This window comes from Cyanistes caeruleus, chromosome 14 (assembly GCF_971803275.1).
Source record: "Cyanistes caeruleus chromosome 14, bCyaCae1.hap1.1, whole genome shotgun sequence".
Lineage (NCBI taxonomy): Eukaryota > Metazoa > Chordata > Aves > Passeriformes > Paridae > Cyanistes > Cyanistes caeruleus.
This window is the reverse complement of record NC_141714.1, coordinates 6,478,412-6,493,424: the sequence shown is the minus strand read 5'-3', so window position 1 is coordinate 6,493,424 and position 15,013 is coordinate 6,478,412. Positions and strand designations below refer to the sequence as shown.

The 15,013-nt window shown below is 41.6% G+C and overlaps 1 protein-coding gene across 19 annotated transcripts in view; it reads left to right on the top strand.

The window, feature by feature from the left end:
- LOC147650531 (uncharacterized) overlaps nt 1-15,013 on the top strand; it is a 125,339-nt gene that overhangs the window by 75,317 nt on the left and 35,009 nt on the right. For 5 of the 19 annotated variants that reach the window (XR_015276210.1, XR_015276209.1, XR_015276204.1 and 2 more), the window contains 4 exons: nt 6,000-6,045; nt 7,108-7,166; nt 10,108-10,288; nt 11,095-14,782. Coding sequence is in view for 1 of the 19 variants with exons in the window: in XM_086850239.1 (XP_086706365.1) it covers nt 6,000-6,045; nt 7,108-7,166; nt 10,108-10,288; nt 11,095-11,159 (351 nt within the window). In the remaining 18 variants the exon portion in view is untranslated. Of the gene's footprint in view, nt 1-5,999; nt 6,046-6,838; nt 10,289-11,094; nt 14,783-15,013 lie in introns of all 19 variants that reach the window. The other 14 variants (XR_015276208.1, XR_015276216.1, XR_015276215.1 and 11 more) reach the window with 8 other exon arrangements.

Sequence of the window (15,013 nt, the reverse complement as noted above, 5' to 3'; positions counted from 1 at the left end):
TATGCGAGGAGCAGAAGCATGGGGTGAAATTCAGTCCTGGGCAGAGGGCCAGCCTAGAGTGATTCATCATGAAAGCCCCCAATTAAGACCTCAAAACAGGGCTTAAGTGAGACTTCAGTGCCCTATGCCTTGAGCTGGCTTTCTGCAATAGTGGGAGAAAGTTCCTCCAAATGAATTATTCATCATAAATAATGCATTCTATTAGTTTAGCCTATTTTTCTTGATTCCTTGAATTTATTTAATTGAAATTACTCACCAAATAATTTCTATGAATAATCATGGCCTGAGGATTATTTTCGAGCAGTTCACGGTGAGCATTTCATATTCCACATTCAGAATGAGAGCTGTGTCATTGAGTTGTCATTATGCACAGAGGTCACATAGTTCTGGTTTTGCTTCAGAAAAAAATGAGTAGAAAAGAAATGGCATTTTTTCAGACTCCATGTGTTCTCAAAAATTCCTTCCATTAAGTTCATTCCATGAGATATCTGTGAATAGTTGCCCACTGAAGAAAGAATTGGGTAATTGCTGGCTTTTGTTTTTCACCTGGTTTCTAATAGGAATGTAATTCTGCACATGCCCAGGGTGTGTGCATGTCTGGCTGACAGTCAAGGCCCCTCCTTCACAAAAGTTTCGAACCACATCTGCTGGAAGGTGCTGCTATGAGCGATTTTAGTTTCCCACTTCTTCAGTGGGTGACTGAGGATTGCCCCAGGTGGGTGGGAGATGTCAGCCCAGCCTTGCTGTGCTGGGTCTGGCTGAGCTGGAGCTCATTTCCCCCCTGCAGCCCTGCAGGGCTGGGCTGGGCACTGCCAGAAGGGTAATTCACCAGTGGTTTGGCTGCTGCTGAGCACGGCTCCCACAGCTTCAGGGCTCTCTCCAACATTGTCCCCTCGCCGGTGGGCTGGGGAGGAGCAGGGTCTTGGGGAGGGCACACAGCCAGGGCAGCTGGCCCAAATTGGCCAAAGGGATATTCCAGACCATGTGACATCTGCTCAGCACTGAAAGCTAAGAGAAGGAGATGACATTAGTTACAAGGGTGTTTGTATTCTGGAGCAACCACTAATGAAGACCTACATCCCAGGAAGTGGTTGGACAGCACCTGCTGAGAATAGATCTTTTGTTTTCCTTTACTTCAAGGTGCCACCTTTCTCTTTGCTTTATTAAACTGCCTTTATCTTGACCCATAAGTTTTTCCAAGGATAAAAAAGTTAATTCCCTGAGCATTAAATACTTCAATTTTTGAGTAAAGAAGAACATTCTCTGCTTTTCTGCAGGCTTTTCCACATGACTCTATCCAGAAACTTTGCTGTCTCTGAGCAGTAATAATTTACCTGAAAAATACTCCATAATATTTGTCTTGTGGAGGCTGGTTGTACACATACTGACTTTGAAGCATGATGTATAACTGCAAGTGGCATGAAAAGAAATTGATGAGACAATTAGAACTTGAGACAATGGTGGCTGCATTAATTTGTTGGGGAGAATCACTTATAAAGTATCTCAAATTCCACAGAAGCCTTAAAAATTTATTTGACATCTGAAGTAGCTTCCTGAGTTATTTCACAAAGCACAATATAAACATACATAAAATCCTGACCTAGACTTCAGCCACAGACAAATCTCCCTTTGGCTTCATGGGGCCAGGATTCCACCTGACTTGGGGAGCTACACACCAACACACAAATCTTGAGTATCTAGTGAGACATTTATGGTGAGGTGGAGGTTCTTGGGTAGAAAATAGGCTACCTCCGAATCTCCTCTGCTACTGACAGCAGTCAAAATGTTGGTGCTTAAAACTTGGTGCTTAATGTCAAAATTTTTAACATTACTGTTTACCTGGCCTTGGAGTTGCTTTCCTGGCTGTCCTCAGAACCATCTCTGCGTTGATAAACTCATTCCAAAGCAAATCAGAAATATGCCAGACGTGCACATTAACTGAAAGGACAATAGGAAGGGAAGGAGTTAGTTAGAATAATACCTTTTCTTTATTGCCTTCATTGGGGTCTGGATGCTGAAGATATTTAGTCATCTGCTTTCCAGCTTAAGTGCCAGGGGCTGCTAGGGGACACCTCAGTCAGTGGGACAGTCATTGGGTGAGTTTGTCCCCAACTGCTGCACAGCAGGGACCTTGTTCTTTGTGTGGTGCCTTTCCAGCCCATCAGATTCCATGAGAAGTGGAACAGCCTTGGCCTTGATATGAAGCATGTGTATGCATTCTATAGCTCTTGTAGTGTTTCTTTCCATTCCAAAGCATATAATTTTTGAACAACTGCCCATCCTTTATATGGCCTCTTTTTTATCATCTATTAGTCTTTTTCCAGTAAAGCAATAAAATCCTTTGCACAGCAGGAGATTTTTATGTCTACTGTGTGCCTGAGCAGCAAGTAAAGCTGGGAGGAGAAGAGGATGGCTCATTCAGCCTTGGTAATCAACTGTGGCTTGGAATCTGGAAAAACCATTTGCAAACATATTTGCTCAGTGTTTTTGCTTTACAACCACTACACTGGTAAGCATTTGAGCTTTCTGATTAGAAATTAGTAGACTGATTATTGTTGCTTTCACAGACAGAACTGTTTGGCTTTATCATTTCTAGCTGGTGTTACTGATGCACTTAGAAATCTACAGAGCTGAGGTCCCTCCTTTGCATAGATTTACTTATGACCTGTCCAGGGCTCTACATCATCTCAAGTACAAGCACTTAGAGATGTGTCTTTCAGAAGCCTCTCTTGCCTTATGAAAACTACTTTTGTCTTCTGATAATTTTTTTTGGTACTAATACAAATATCTTAAATATCTTTTCTTTTGGCAGACTTCTTAAACGTCAACTGCTATCAGGTGTCATTTGGTAAATCTCAGTTTACACTGTACCTGTAGCAGAATTGGGCTCATGGCAGATGCATTGCACCTACTAAGTTCTCACCCCAAAAAAGATTCTTAGTTGTTACTTTTTATCCTTTCTGCTATTAAAATTTGTATTCAGTATTAGTATTTTGATGCTGCAGGAACATCTGATAACATGAGTCATGAACCAGCCCTCATTGTTGTATTGTTAGCTGTTTTGCTTTCTTTTTCTTTCTCCTCTAGAGTGCAAGTATAACTGTGAGGAGGGGGTCATATCATTTTTGTTCCATACCTTAAGAGCTTTTTTAATATGAAGGCTTAGATCTAGAATTATAATCGTGTGGGATGCTGTATGCACAAGCAGAATGACAGCACTTGCCAGGTAGCTTACAATGATGTATTGAGAATTTTGCTATTTTTTAAACTGAATGTGGGCATTCATAAAAGATGCACCTATCTCTGAAAGATAGGTACAATTAGATTGACAGCTTGTATGCCAGGCTTCTTGTTGGTGTCATTTAAAATTGCTGAAATGCAGTGTTGCCACTCCCTCCCTTCTTCCATTCCCTGAAACGAGGCTTGTACTGGAAATGCTGACAAGACCCTTATCATTTGAGATGACACCATGCACAGCTTTAAATACTGGTTATAAATGTTAATGCGTTATCTGAATTATATTTTTTCCACATGTAGGCAGCTCAGGATAGAGTCTAAGTAATAAATTTAACGAGTTCAGGGGAAAGACGCAGTACGCTTATATGAATATTATAATGATTGGCATTTTTGCAAACAGCATATGATAAGTGGTGCAATTTTATTTTCCAAGTTTAATCAATAGAGAGCTCTTTGATATTGCCATGTACTTTGCAAATAGATGCTTCCTTGGGATGACAGCAAAACAACTTCTGTTTCATGGTGTGTTTGTGCTTAGGGTTTAATCAATCTGCTTTAGTGATTGTCATAAGTTTTGATATTACAGAAATTAAATAGGGGCTATAAAATAATTATGCTTCATGGTGTCATCCTCTTGCTGCTCGCCTGGGTCATCTGGCTTCACAAATGTTGAAAAGGCCACAATGTCCATCACTGTGCCAATTACAGGTGCATGGGCTGTGTACCAGTTTATTCTCATTTATTGTAAACCTATGCCAGCTGTTGTAGAGGAAATTGAGGTGGATCTTCAAGAGCTTAAGAAGGACTTTATTAATGTCTTGTGTTAGCTTCTGGGAATGAATTTCCTGTCAGATAAGAGGAGGCAGAAATGACCCCCATAATACACTGCAGCCTCCCTGTAATTTTGACCCATATGGGTTGTAGAAGTGGCTGAAGCTCCTTTTACATGAGTACAGTACTCCAAACCCCACAGAGGAGCTTCTTCAGCGAGCCCCAGCACAAGTACTGGTGCTCTTCAGGGAGGCTGAGAGGAGCAAAGCATCCCTGGCCTTTCTATGGGAACATTTCAAAGCAGCACAGAGGACTTTGGGGGATTCCCACTCCGCTGGGTGAGCTTTGTTCTTGCTGAGCAGAGCCCGATGGGCTGTTTCTCTTTAGTTCTTGGAAACAACAGTAGCACTAGAAAGCTGTGAAGTTGGAAGATCATATCACAAGCATTTGAAGACTGACCATGTCCACATGGAGCTGTGCTGCCAGCCCAGCTTGTCTTCCCTCTTGCAGCAGATATTTGTGCTGGCCCCACAGGACCAGTCCCAGGGAAACCTGCCTGGAACAGTGTTAACAATTGATTGGATGTGGCAGCAGAAGGGCACACACCATGAACTCGAAGATAACCTTTGGCAGGGAATTATCTCTGTCACTCTCACCCTCTCTGATAAAATATATAGTAACTGGTAGGCATTTGGGAAACAAGGAAGCTGGAGCATTTCAGGTGACTTAACCTGAATGTAGCAGAGTGCCACGAGCACTGAGGCAGAACCTCCAGAGATGGCAGTGGGAGATCTGTGCCAGGCACCACTGCAGGGAATGACCCAGCTGGATCCTGATCTCAGCACAGAAATTCCTCCGGAGCCATGAGGGGTTTTGGCAGGCTGACAACAGCGTAAGATCAGGGTGTATGTGTGCTGTGCATACCTGATGAGTTTTTGTAGATGCCTGTGAAAAGAACTGGTCTTTGAATATTTATTTTTAACACTTTTTACTTGCAAAAAAAAGACAGTTTCAACATCAAGATATTGATCTTGATCAGCTGGAGCTCGGCTTAGGTTCATACAAAGATTCATAAGGATGTCCTAGAGAGAGCAAAGTGGTTTTACTCCTTTTGATACAATTTTGTTTTGTGGTATTTGTATGTGTGTGAGCTCTGCATGTGCAAATATGTACATGTAAGTATGTACAGTGTTTGTTTAAATAACAGGTGTTTTGCTTTGCTGTCCCCTAACCAACTTCAATTGCTGTGCTGCCTTTGTAAATAAGCTGTAATGGCTGATCCTTTTGCATTCTTTGTGCTATCTTTGCTTATGCTGAATAGCAGCTGACACTTTAATTGGGATGGCTGAGCTCAGTGCATTTGCCTTTGGAATTGGACACTTTTCAGTGCAAAGAGAGGGTACCACAGACTGACTCTTCTGCCTTTATCCTCAATCAAAACTCCATTAAATCAGACCTAGAGTTTGTAGTGAGGGACATTCTCCCTTGCTTTGAAATGCATGGGAAAGGCTGGAGACTGTTTTTAAGGTTAATTAGGTCCTGAAAATAATTAATTGGATTTGTGTTCTCTATATTTTTTTCTCCTATTTTTAAGAAACTTTTTAATTACCTTCATCTTTGTTGTCATATTCAGATACGCTCTCCCCTTTATAGGAAAAAATTTATGTACTTTTGAGTTTATTAAAAGCCATTTTGATAGACAGATTCTAATTGTTATTTTAAACAAAAACGAGCATAGTGCTTGACACTGTGTTAAAATTTAGGCATTAGATATTACTGATATCTAATATATTAATGTGGGTTGCACAGTTTATTTTTGTTTAACTGACTGCTAACATTATTCTCTGCTTAAGCACTAAATGTGAATTTGGTTTTCAGTTGGCTTCACTGTTTTCAGAAAATAAAGGAAAAATAGTTTAAGGCACGACCATTCAAAAATTCTTTGATGAGGATGTAAGTTTTCAGAAACCAATTTTTAAATTTATTTTCAGGTTCCCATTATGAATCTGCTGTGGACCCTACTGTTGATGCAGGAAGGTAAATACTCTCCTTTTCATCTCCCTATGGAAGGTTGCTTTTGGCTGCATGAACACTTTTCTGTATTGATATGATAAGAACAGTTAAATGATCTGCGTGTGGACCAGCAAAAAAATTCCCCTCTGTGCCCTTAAAGAGTTCCCAAGGCCTGCCTAACACTGCCAGCAGAGAGAGTCTCCTTGTCTCTACAAGGAGAGACCATGCAAGGTTTGAGGCATGGAGAAAACTGTTGTCTGGAGTCAGTCTCATAACTTTCTTGTTTTTGTTACTGAAAATAGAGTTATTTATCATGCTTACCCTTCATTGTCAATATACATGAAGAATGGAATGTGTTGTAGGAGGGAGGAGGGAGATATCATCTTGTTCTTTTACTCAATTTTAGATGCATTGATTTTGCAGGGGAGTAAATTTGTATTTGTAGTCCTCCTCCCCATTCCAGGTTTCCTTGTGTTGCATTCACTTCCAGCCCTTTCTCCCACATCCCTTCAGAAAATAACTGGGTTATCAGTTATTTTCAGTAAAGAATTCAGTTCTCTTAAACCTTAGCAATAATCCAGGCAGGAGGGGGTTTGAGCAAGTTCAAGAAAGGCTCTGTAATTTCAGCATAATAACATGGCTCTTCTCATTCTAATGACATTCGTTGCTCCTTGTTAGATTAAAGAAGTTTTCTGTGACTTTTCTTGTTGCTGTACAACACACTTCAATCACAAAATGACAGTGTTCTCCATGGATTGCAGGATTTTCTTCTTGATTTTTTTCTTCTGTTCTTATGATCTCTTTCTTCTCATCTTAGCTCTGGCTCTTGGTGTTATATCTGTTATACTGAATGTAAAATGCTTGGAAAGAATGAACAGAGACTAACAAGGTAGACTTCTGATCAATCATGTCACAACAGAAAATATTAATAAAAACAGTAGTCAGACTGGAAGAGGCACAGAGGACTGCTCTGGAATGCTGCTGTGGGAATGCTGAAGAAAAGTGGGGCAAATGCCAGTTTTAGAGCGTGGGTTGGAGATCCTGCTCTTCTGTCATGACTGATACCCATGAATTCTCCTGTTACAGATCCTCAAAGCCACAGTGTGGTGATTCCCAGGGACAAAGGCAAGCAAGCAGAAGCTACTGTAAGAACACGTCCTTGCATTTTTCTTGATGTTTTAAGACATCTATTTACATGACCACCCACTGGGTTCAGCACTAATGACCCACTGGAGATGCTGAATGAATGAAGCCATAGTCAGTCAAGCTTAGCTTCAGAAATTATTGAGACCATTACTAGATGTTGGAGTTTTACTTGTCCATCCCAGCTGTGTTTCACTCTTATGAAATACAGTGAGGCCAATTTCACACCTGCTGTCACCTTAGATTTCTTCAATACAGCCTCATTCGATGCTGCTTCAGGCATCCAAGAACATCTGGAGAGTCACTGATGTCTTGCAGCTTGCAGAACATTGTCAAGTCTTGGCATTCCTGCTCTCATAGCTTTGGGGTGCTGCAGTGTCAAAGCAAGCAGGAGCCAGTTGACACAAACAGACACAAACAGATTAACTGGAGGTACAAATCACTGAGGTACGACTGTTCACAATTAACTAGGGAATTTTAACGGAAGCTGAGTCACAGATTTCCCCTGTGGCTTTGAAATTGCCCACAAAACAAAGTGCTGCATTTATTTGACATTCAGTGCAGAACTACATTTGGTATCTCTGCTCAGGAACCTTGGCAATGGCTCAGAAGCCCTCTGCTCAGAGCAGGGGAAAACACAGAATAGAGTGGTCATTGCTCCAAGTGTAACTATTGAGTTAAAGTTTCCTTGATGGTATCAGTAGCAGAACACAAGAGCACAAACCTAATCTCCTTTGAAAGATATTTTTTTTGTGCATATGTTGGAAAGCAAGTTGGTTGTTTGTTGTTCCACACAAGGGAGTGTCTGATAATGAGTTGCTTTTATGCAAAGAAAGTCAAGATGCTTTATGTGATTGCTTAGAGTCAGAAGAAAGCTGTATTAACAGACCTTAGCAAGTTATGGACCTAAAGCCATCCTTTTCTGGCACTTCCCAAAAGCAGTATTTTACCTTGCTAACTGGCAAAATGCCATCTGAGCAGCCCAGCTGAGGCAGGCAGACAAATATTGTGGCCGGGTTAATCTAATGTGTTTGTTGAGGTCAAATCTCCTGGAAGACAGTGGAACAGAGGTGCTGTGTCCCGAGTTTCTGAGGCTGTCACCTGCTAATTGGATAGACTGTGTCTGCCTTAGTGCTGATCAGAGTTAATGCCCAAGATCAGAAGATAGCTCAATGAAGATAAATTTGCAGCATGAGAGAATTTGTCGTGCATTTAAGTTACTGAAATACAGAAAAAGCAGAGCACTGGCATTATGTAGGTGTGTGTAAGTGTGTTGTGAGGCAAGATCCTGAGGCACTCACGGAATCTGAACAGTTGGACATAGGATTTAAAGAAAATGAAGTGTCCTAATTTGTGTTTGAAGTTATAAACTTTCCCCAGTATATTAAAATTCCACCCTCAAATTCTGTAGAAATGGTCCCACATCCCTAGGACATACCACAGGACTTTCTGATTGCTGTGGAACCCACTACCATAAGATACTGTAAAACTATTTATAAACTAAGGCAAAACTGGTTCTGCAGGCCATATTCTGTGATACAGGGAACTCTGACTGCAACAAAATCAGAGGAACTCCTGCTACACTGGGGTAGGAATGGGTAAGAACAGTGTTTGGGATACTAGTCCTCCTTTTACAATATTCAGAAAAGTATTTCCAAACCCCTTTCTTGCTAGTCAGACACTTTGGGATATATGGCAGGTGAAGGCTTTTCAAATAGAGTGAAATCTAACCTGGAATCATGGGGGAGCTTTATTCAAACCAGGTGTATGTAAACACACATTTTCTATGTCAACAACCTCCTTTTTGCCCATTTGAAAAGAAGTGCTTTCTCTAAATTTGCAGCCAATAGACTGTGTTTGCATGTGTAACACTTTCAGGGCATCAGTGATCAGCAGGATAAGGCTGGAGGGGACTGAAACTTTCTTTGTGCTGCAGAACATTCTGGTGGAGTGTAAGTCAATGAGGAAACATGGAGACTGCTGAGAAGGTCTGTACAAGTAGTGCTCAGCACCCTCTGAGGGGCAGAAGAGTGGTTATGCAGAGGATGAGAGCCACTGCTGAAGGTGACAGAGCCAAGCTAGGGTCCACCAGGGGCATATTGTGGTGTGTATGTTCTGCTGCTTCATTACCAACACTCGGTGTGCCTCCAGTGCTCTGACCCTTGATGTCCTGTGAGCTTGAGGATGCTTTCAGTTTTTTGCCTCATCTACTTCATGATCAGGTGGCCTGTAGCAGACACTGACCACAGTGTCACCCACCACGGGCTTCCCTCTGGTCCTGACCTGCTGTCAGCTGGCTCACCACCTGCCCCAAGGCACAGACAGCTCCGTGTTGCTCTCTCACATCAAGGGAATCTCTTCACCTTTAATGTCTTTATGTCCTGTCCCATACTTCCTGAGGATCTGGATCCTTCCATGGCAGCCCTCCATGGCAGCTGACTCCCCTCCCTTTGCTATAGACTAGTGCACCATGTTGCTGTGATGCCAGTGAGATCACAGCCCATCCCAAAGCCTTTGTAGCCTCCTGTTTGTCCCCTGTAGTGTACAGGGACATACTGGGGATCATTGTGAACCACGATGGGCCAGCACTAAGGCACTGCACCCTGCCCAGAGACAGCTGTCCAGCAGCAGGGCAGGTGCAACAGAGGCCAACCAGCCCCAGAGGGATTCCTCTACTTGCACAGCCCCACTGAAGCAGTGGACATTGAGGGGTAGACACTTTCTCAGTGGCTCAGACACCTGCCCCAGCACTTTGGTTATTCTGTCCTGCACTTGGGTAGGTGTGTGAGCCTCGCTGCCTGTTCATGTGGTATTTTCAGGTGTATGAAGAGCACAGAATTTAGCAAAACCATGACCTGAGCCCTCAGTGCAGCACTCATTAGCAGCAGGCTCAGCCCTTGGCTCTGCCTGGTGCATACTAACAACTTGTTTTCATCCTTCCAGGCCATGGAAACTGTCCCCACGTGCTGCGTCCTCAGTCACTCCTCCCGTGGGGTGCTCGGGGTGCTGGGGCAGCACCCAGGGGATCTCAGAGGTTCTGGTGGGTTACAGGTGATCCCATGTACAAGGGGAAAAAAAGGAAACTATCACTTGTTCAGAAGACTGTGCACAGGATTTATGATAAGTAAGATTTTGCTGGTTTTTTTTTTCTCTTAGTGTGCAGGCACTTTTTCATAAGTTCTCTGCTGCCTCGGGTTGAGACAGGCTGCCCTTTATGCTGGCAATATGATGCTATGGAGCTGGCAGCCTTCCTTTTTCACAGCCCCACACTAAATGCAGGGCAAGCAGGCAGGCAGGGGAAAATAAATCTGAAAAGAGAGAAGGTTGTACTGTTCTAGTTTCCCTTCCCCTCTTTTCTGCCTGCTCTTTTCCTCAGGTCTTTTGCCCTACTATAAATGCAGGTAAAAGTCTCCATTCCCGATGAGCAAAATGAAGAGAGCCAAGGGCAGTGTGTATCTACTCTAATTTCTCTTTTCTTTCTTCTAGTAATCTAGACAAGTCTTGCATGTTTTCTGCTCCATTCTTTGGGTCAAGAACACACTGGTTAATAGCCAATTATTTCATACCCTAAGGAAATTTTAGGAAAGAAGTTCCTGGGAAGAGTCAACTGGTTTTGGGAAATGAGACTAATATTCAGTAACTGAGATATTTCCCTTTGCTCTCCTTTGCAATACTGTCCCATCTCAGCACAAGGCTGAATTTATTGCTGTAATAACTGTGATTCAGACAAAGCATAATCATCTCCCAGAGTTAGTTTTTTTTTCTTGTTTTTTACAAACAGTGAAGTTTTAACAAGAACACCATAGCAAAAATTTAAATTAGGTAATTAAATTTTGCTTATTGAAAATTTCCCTTTTAAAGCCTGTCCCAAACTACTGGTTGCTTTTCCTTTGAGTACTTTTAAAGGGTGAATTCACTTTAAATTCACAGCTTTCCAAATTCTGAAGCCTGCTGAAATTTTCCTTGACTGCCTAAACCAGGATGTGCAGTTCTAGCTGAGATATCTAAAGGTACATTTTTGCATGTTTAATTGTTGTTGTTTGTATTCCTGTTTAGACACAACTCTTGTGGACTCAACCTATGACTCGCTGAAGTAAATAAAATTATTTACATAGGAAAAGCAAGCATTATTTAAAACTATTTTTTTTAGTAACAAGTAGCATAGAGCATGAATAAATTCAATTTGTGTATCAAGGGCTGTTTTACATGTACAAAAATCCAATAGTGAAAAAATAGGCTGAAAGATAATCTGAGACAAACAGTCCGGAACAGCAACCCAGAACAGATGATCCACAGTATAAATTACTGCAATTTATTTTTTTAATTTACTTGTGCTACTTTATTATTGTTTATTCATTTGATAGATAGCATTTAATTTCAGTCTGAGAGCTTCAGGATGAGTGTTTGATGCTAATGGTTGGAATTTACTCCTGGGCAGCAAGCCAGCGTGCCACAGCCATGTTCCAGTTATGCCCTCCAAGCTGTGTTTAAGTGGCCTTCTGTTGCCCTTGGGGTATGTTTTACACAGGAAGCCTAAAGCCTAATGCAGGCCTGCAGCTCACTTGCTGGAGCAAGAGAAAGATGGCTTTCCCCCTCTCCTGTTCTCTCCAGCAAGAAAATCAAATTATTGGATTACTGGCCTTCGATTGTGCTCAGCACATAGAGCTCAAAGTCCCATTGTACTGGAGACCTTTGAGATGAAATGTAAATGGATAAAGAAAAATGTATGAATTGGTTTAATATATCAATAGTATGCTATTACCTGATTAAGTGAAATGGCTATGACTGTTCTTCTAAACATCCTGATGTATGTAAGACATCTGCTGCTAGACTGGCCACATGAAAAAATCCCAACAAACCAATAAACCAAAGAAGCCCACCCACAGGAGCCTAGTAGAGGCATAAATTAATGCAGATTTTCTTTCCTTGCTTATTTTTATTTCTGGAAAAAAAATCAAAGCAAACAGATAAATCTTGTGCAGGGTTAAAATTGCAAATACCCAGGGATCTGTGCAGCACATGAAATATCTGGGCTAATAGATTAGAACCTGACCCCTTTGTTCTACAAATACCTCCATATGCATTGGCTTGAACTTCGAATTTCCTGCTTTCTGCCATTTTTTCTTACTTGCACATGTGTTTTATGAATGTTTTTAGGGATAATTCTTACTTGTTATAGCACATTTTTAAGACATAATAGCAGCTAAGACTGGGAGAACCATCTAATGGATTTTAAACTTATTATTGATGTAATTTTTGTGCATATTCACACATACATATCACGATCCAAATGTCACTCAATTGTGCGGAATAAATAGGTCCACAGGAAAGTGTAGGTGAGATAAATTTGTGTACTTTACAAAGTGGAGAAAACTTCTTTAACAGCCAAGGATTCAATTCTTCCATTTTATATCCAGCTGGTTTCTCTACATGTTTCTCATTAAAATTGTTATCTTACTGTCCTTTTGTATTTATGTGTCCATAGAGCAATAAATAGCTACTGAAACACAGTTGTCACTGTCACTGTGTTTGAATTTCCTTCACTCCACACTTTTGATGAATTCAGGGTAGCTCTTGTGCACAAATGAAATTTTTGCTGGCCAAATATGTGAGCACGTATTCTAATGATTTGGGTTTCAAATAGAGCCTCCAAAACTGACTAATAAAATGCACATTAAACTAGAGGCTGAGATATATTTTTGTAGCTTGTTGAGATTCTAGCACATACTGGTATTCATAAGATAATAAATGTGAAATGGATTTGATGCTTACCCACCTGAACGTTTCTGAGTTAAAAAAAAATAAAAAAGATTGATAGACAATGGCTTCTCTCTTTTACAACTAATAAGCTTCTAGTTCATTAAGTTATTACATGCCATTCCTCATCTGACAAATAGAATCCATAATTCAGTTTTTGCCAGGGTTGCACATTCTTTGAGTCTACAGACTAAATCACCAGAGCACATTTTGTCAATACAGCTTCTATTTGGTGGGGGAAGGAGGGGGCAGTTAAGTAAAGTAATATGAAATGCAATCTGTTCTTTGTGTCAGAGGTCATTTATTTGCTTCAATATTGGTTTTATTCTATTTATACATTCACTAAAAGATTATTATGGAAAGTCCATAGTTATTCACTGCATTATATTTAAAATGTTTTACATTTTGTTGCAGGCTCCTACACTTGGAAATCTTTAGCGTTATCTTGAGAAGTAAACTGTCTTTTTGCAACAAATCCTTGACAATGTATTAGTTCAGCTCTGAATTTACTGAGGGATAAAGCCTTTCTTCTTTGAGCAGTGGGAAAGCCACAGAGGCAAACAAAAACCCACACATGTTCTGCAGCCCTGAACCAAAAGACTTGTCACTTCCTGAGCCAGAACTGCCCAGCACAGATGCAGGCAGCCAGTGACACCTTCAGCATGGAAAGTTATATGGGACTAATTTGTGTCCTAGACCAAGTTTCCAGTACTGCTCTTCTCAGCAGAGCTTGAAGAGGGATTGCTGTGCTCTGTGTTGAGATAATATATGGTATCTATTTGTAGAAAATATAACGTGGTGATAAAATGCTTGCCTAGGGAGTGGGATAGAGTGGTCCAGGCTCTTCGCAGCTTGCAGTGATTTAAACCCGTTTTTGCTGTCCAGAGAAACAGGCAATCAGGATGGGGGAAGAAGAAAGCAGTGTGCCTGGCGTTTGGGTGGATGCTCGGCTAAGGGTCCCCCAAGGCTGTGGCTGATGTGCCCCGTGAGAGAGCACTCCCTGGGGAGGGTGAGGCTGAGAGCTGGGAGGGAGAGCAGGGCAAAGTGGCTGCCCTGCAGCACATTTAGTTCTGCTTTGGGGGTGGAGTAACCACTGCTTTGCCTTCCTCGGGGAGGTGTTGCTCTAACCCTGGGGAGGCTCTTCCCTTGTCTCCCCCTGTTCTGATTAAAGCCTGCCTTTCTCCTTGCAGTGGAAATTACTGGCTGTGAGCAGAGGTCATTTTCACCAGAGAGAGAAGAAATGCTTCCCTGCCCCAAAGTGTCCCAGGGGGTATATGGTTCAATTTCTGCAGGCATCCAGAAGTTAGTGTCACCTGTACACGTGAATGAAAGTCAGGGTTAGTCTGAGTAAGGAGAGGAATGAAGCAGGATACCACTGAGCAGGAATATTCAAGCCTGCACACTACTGGGAGGAGGTGCTGAGTAACATTTTAACCAGTCCAGATCTGTCCAAAATGCTCTGACACTGTATTATCATACTTTAATATGGGCTAGTACTTCTCATTATATTTTTAGTTAACAAATACACAGATTATTGCTGCAACTGAAGAATAATTGAAGCACTGAAGTGCTTGAAAAGCACTATTTTCAAATGAAATGTTATAACATGGTGCTAAGACAACAGTCTAATGGGGGTTACTGCTCATGACAATTACTGTCTGTGAATTATAAATGAGAGAACAATGGGCAACATCATTTTAATGGAAAATGTAATAAATGAAGAGAAGCCAAAAGTCTCTAATTGATCCTTTCCCCAGAGATCACTCAGAGCTGCTCTCATGCTGAAAATCCATCTTTGAAGAAGATGCAGTTCCTGCCTGTTCAGTCTCCGCAGGGGTCCCTGACAGCTACAGCAGAGCAGGTACCTCCAGACCCACATTGCTGCTCTCTCTTGGGCTTGAAACCCTGCTCAGGATGTATCCTGTCTTCCCAAAACAGGAATTATGCTGCTGAGGTTATATTAGCGCCCTTAGCTAAACGCTGGAAGGCAGGCTCTCTAGACCATCATGGAAATGAGTCAACAGTGCTTTTGCCTTATCAAAGCATTTATAAATCTGATTTTTCTGGATATCTAGGTAATACAGGAAATATT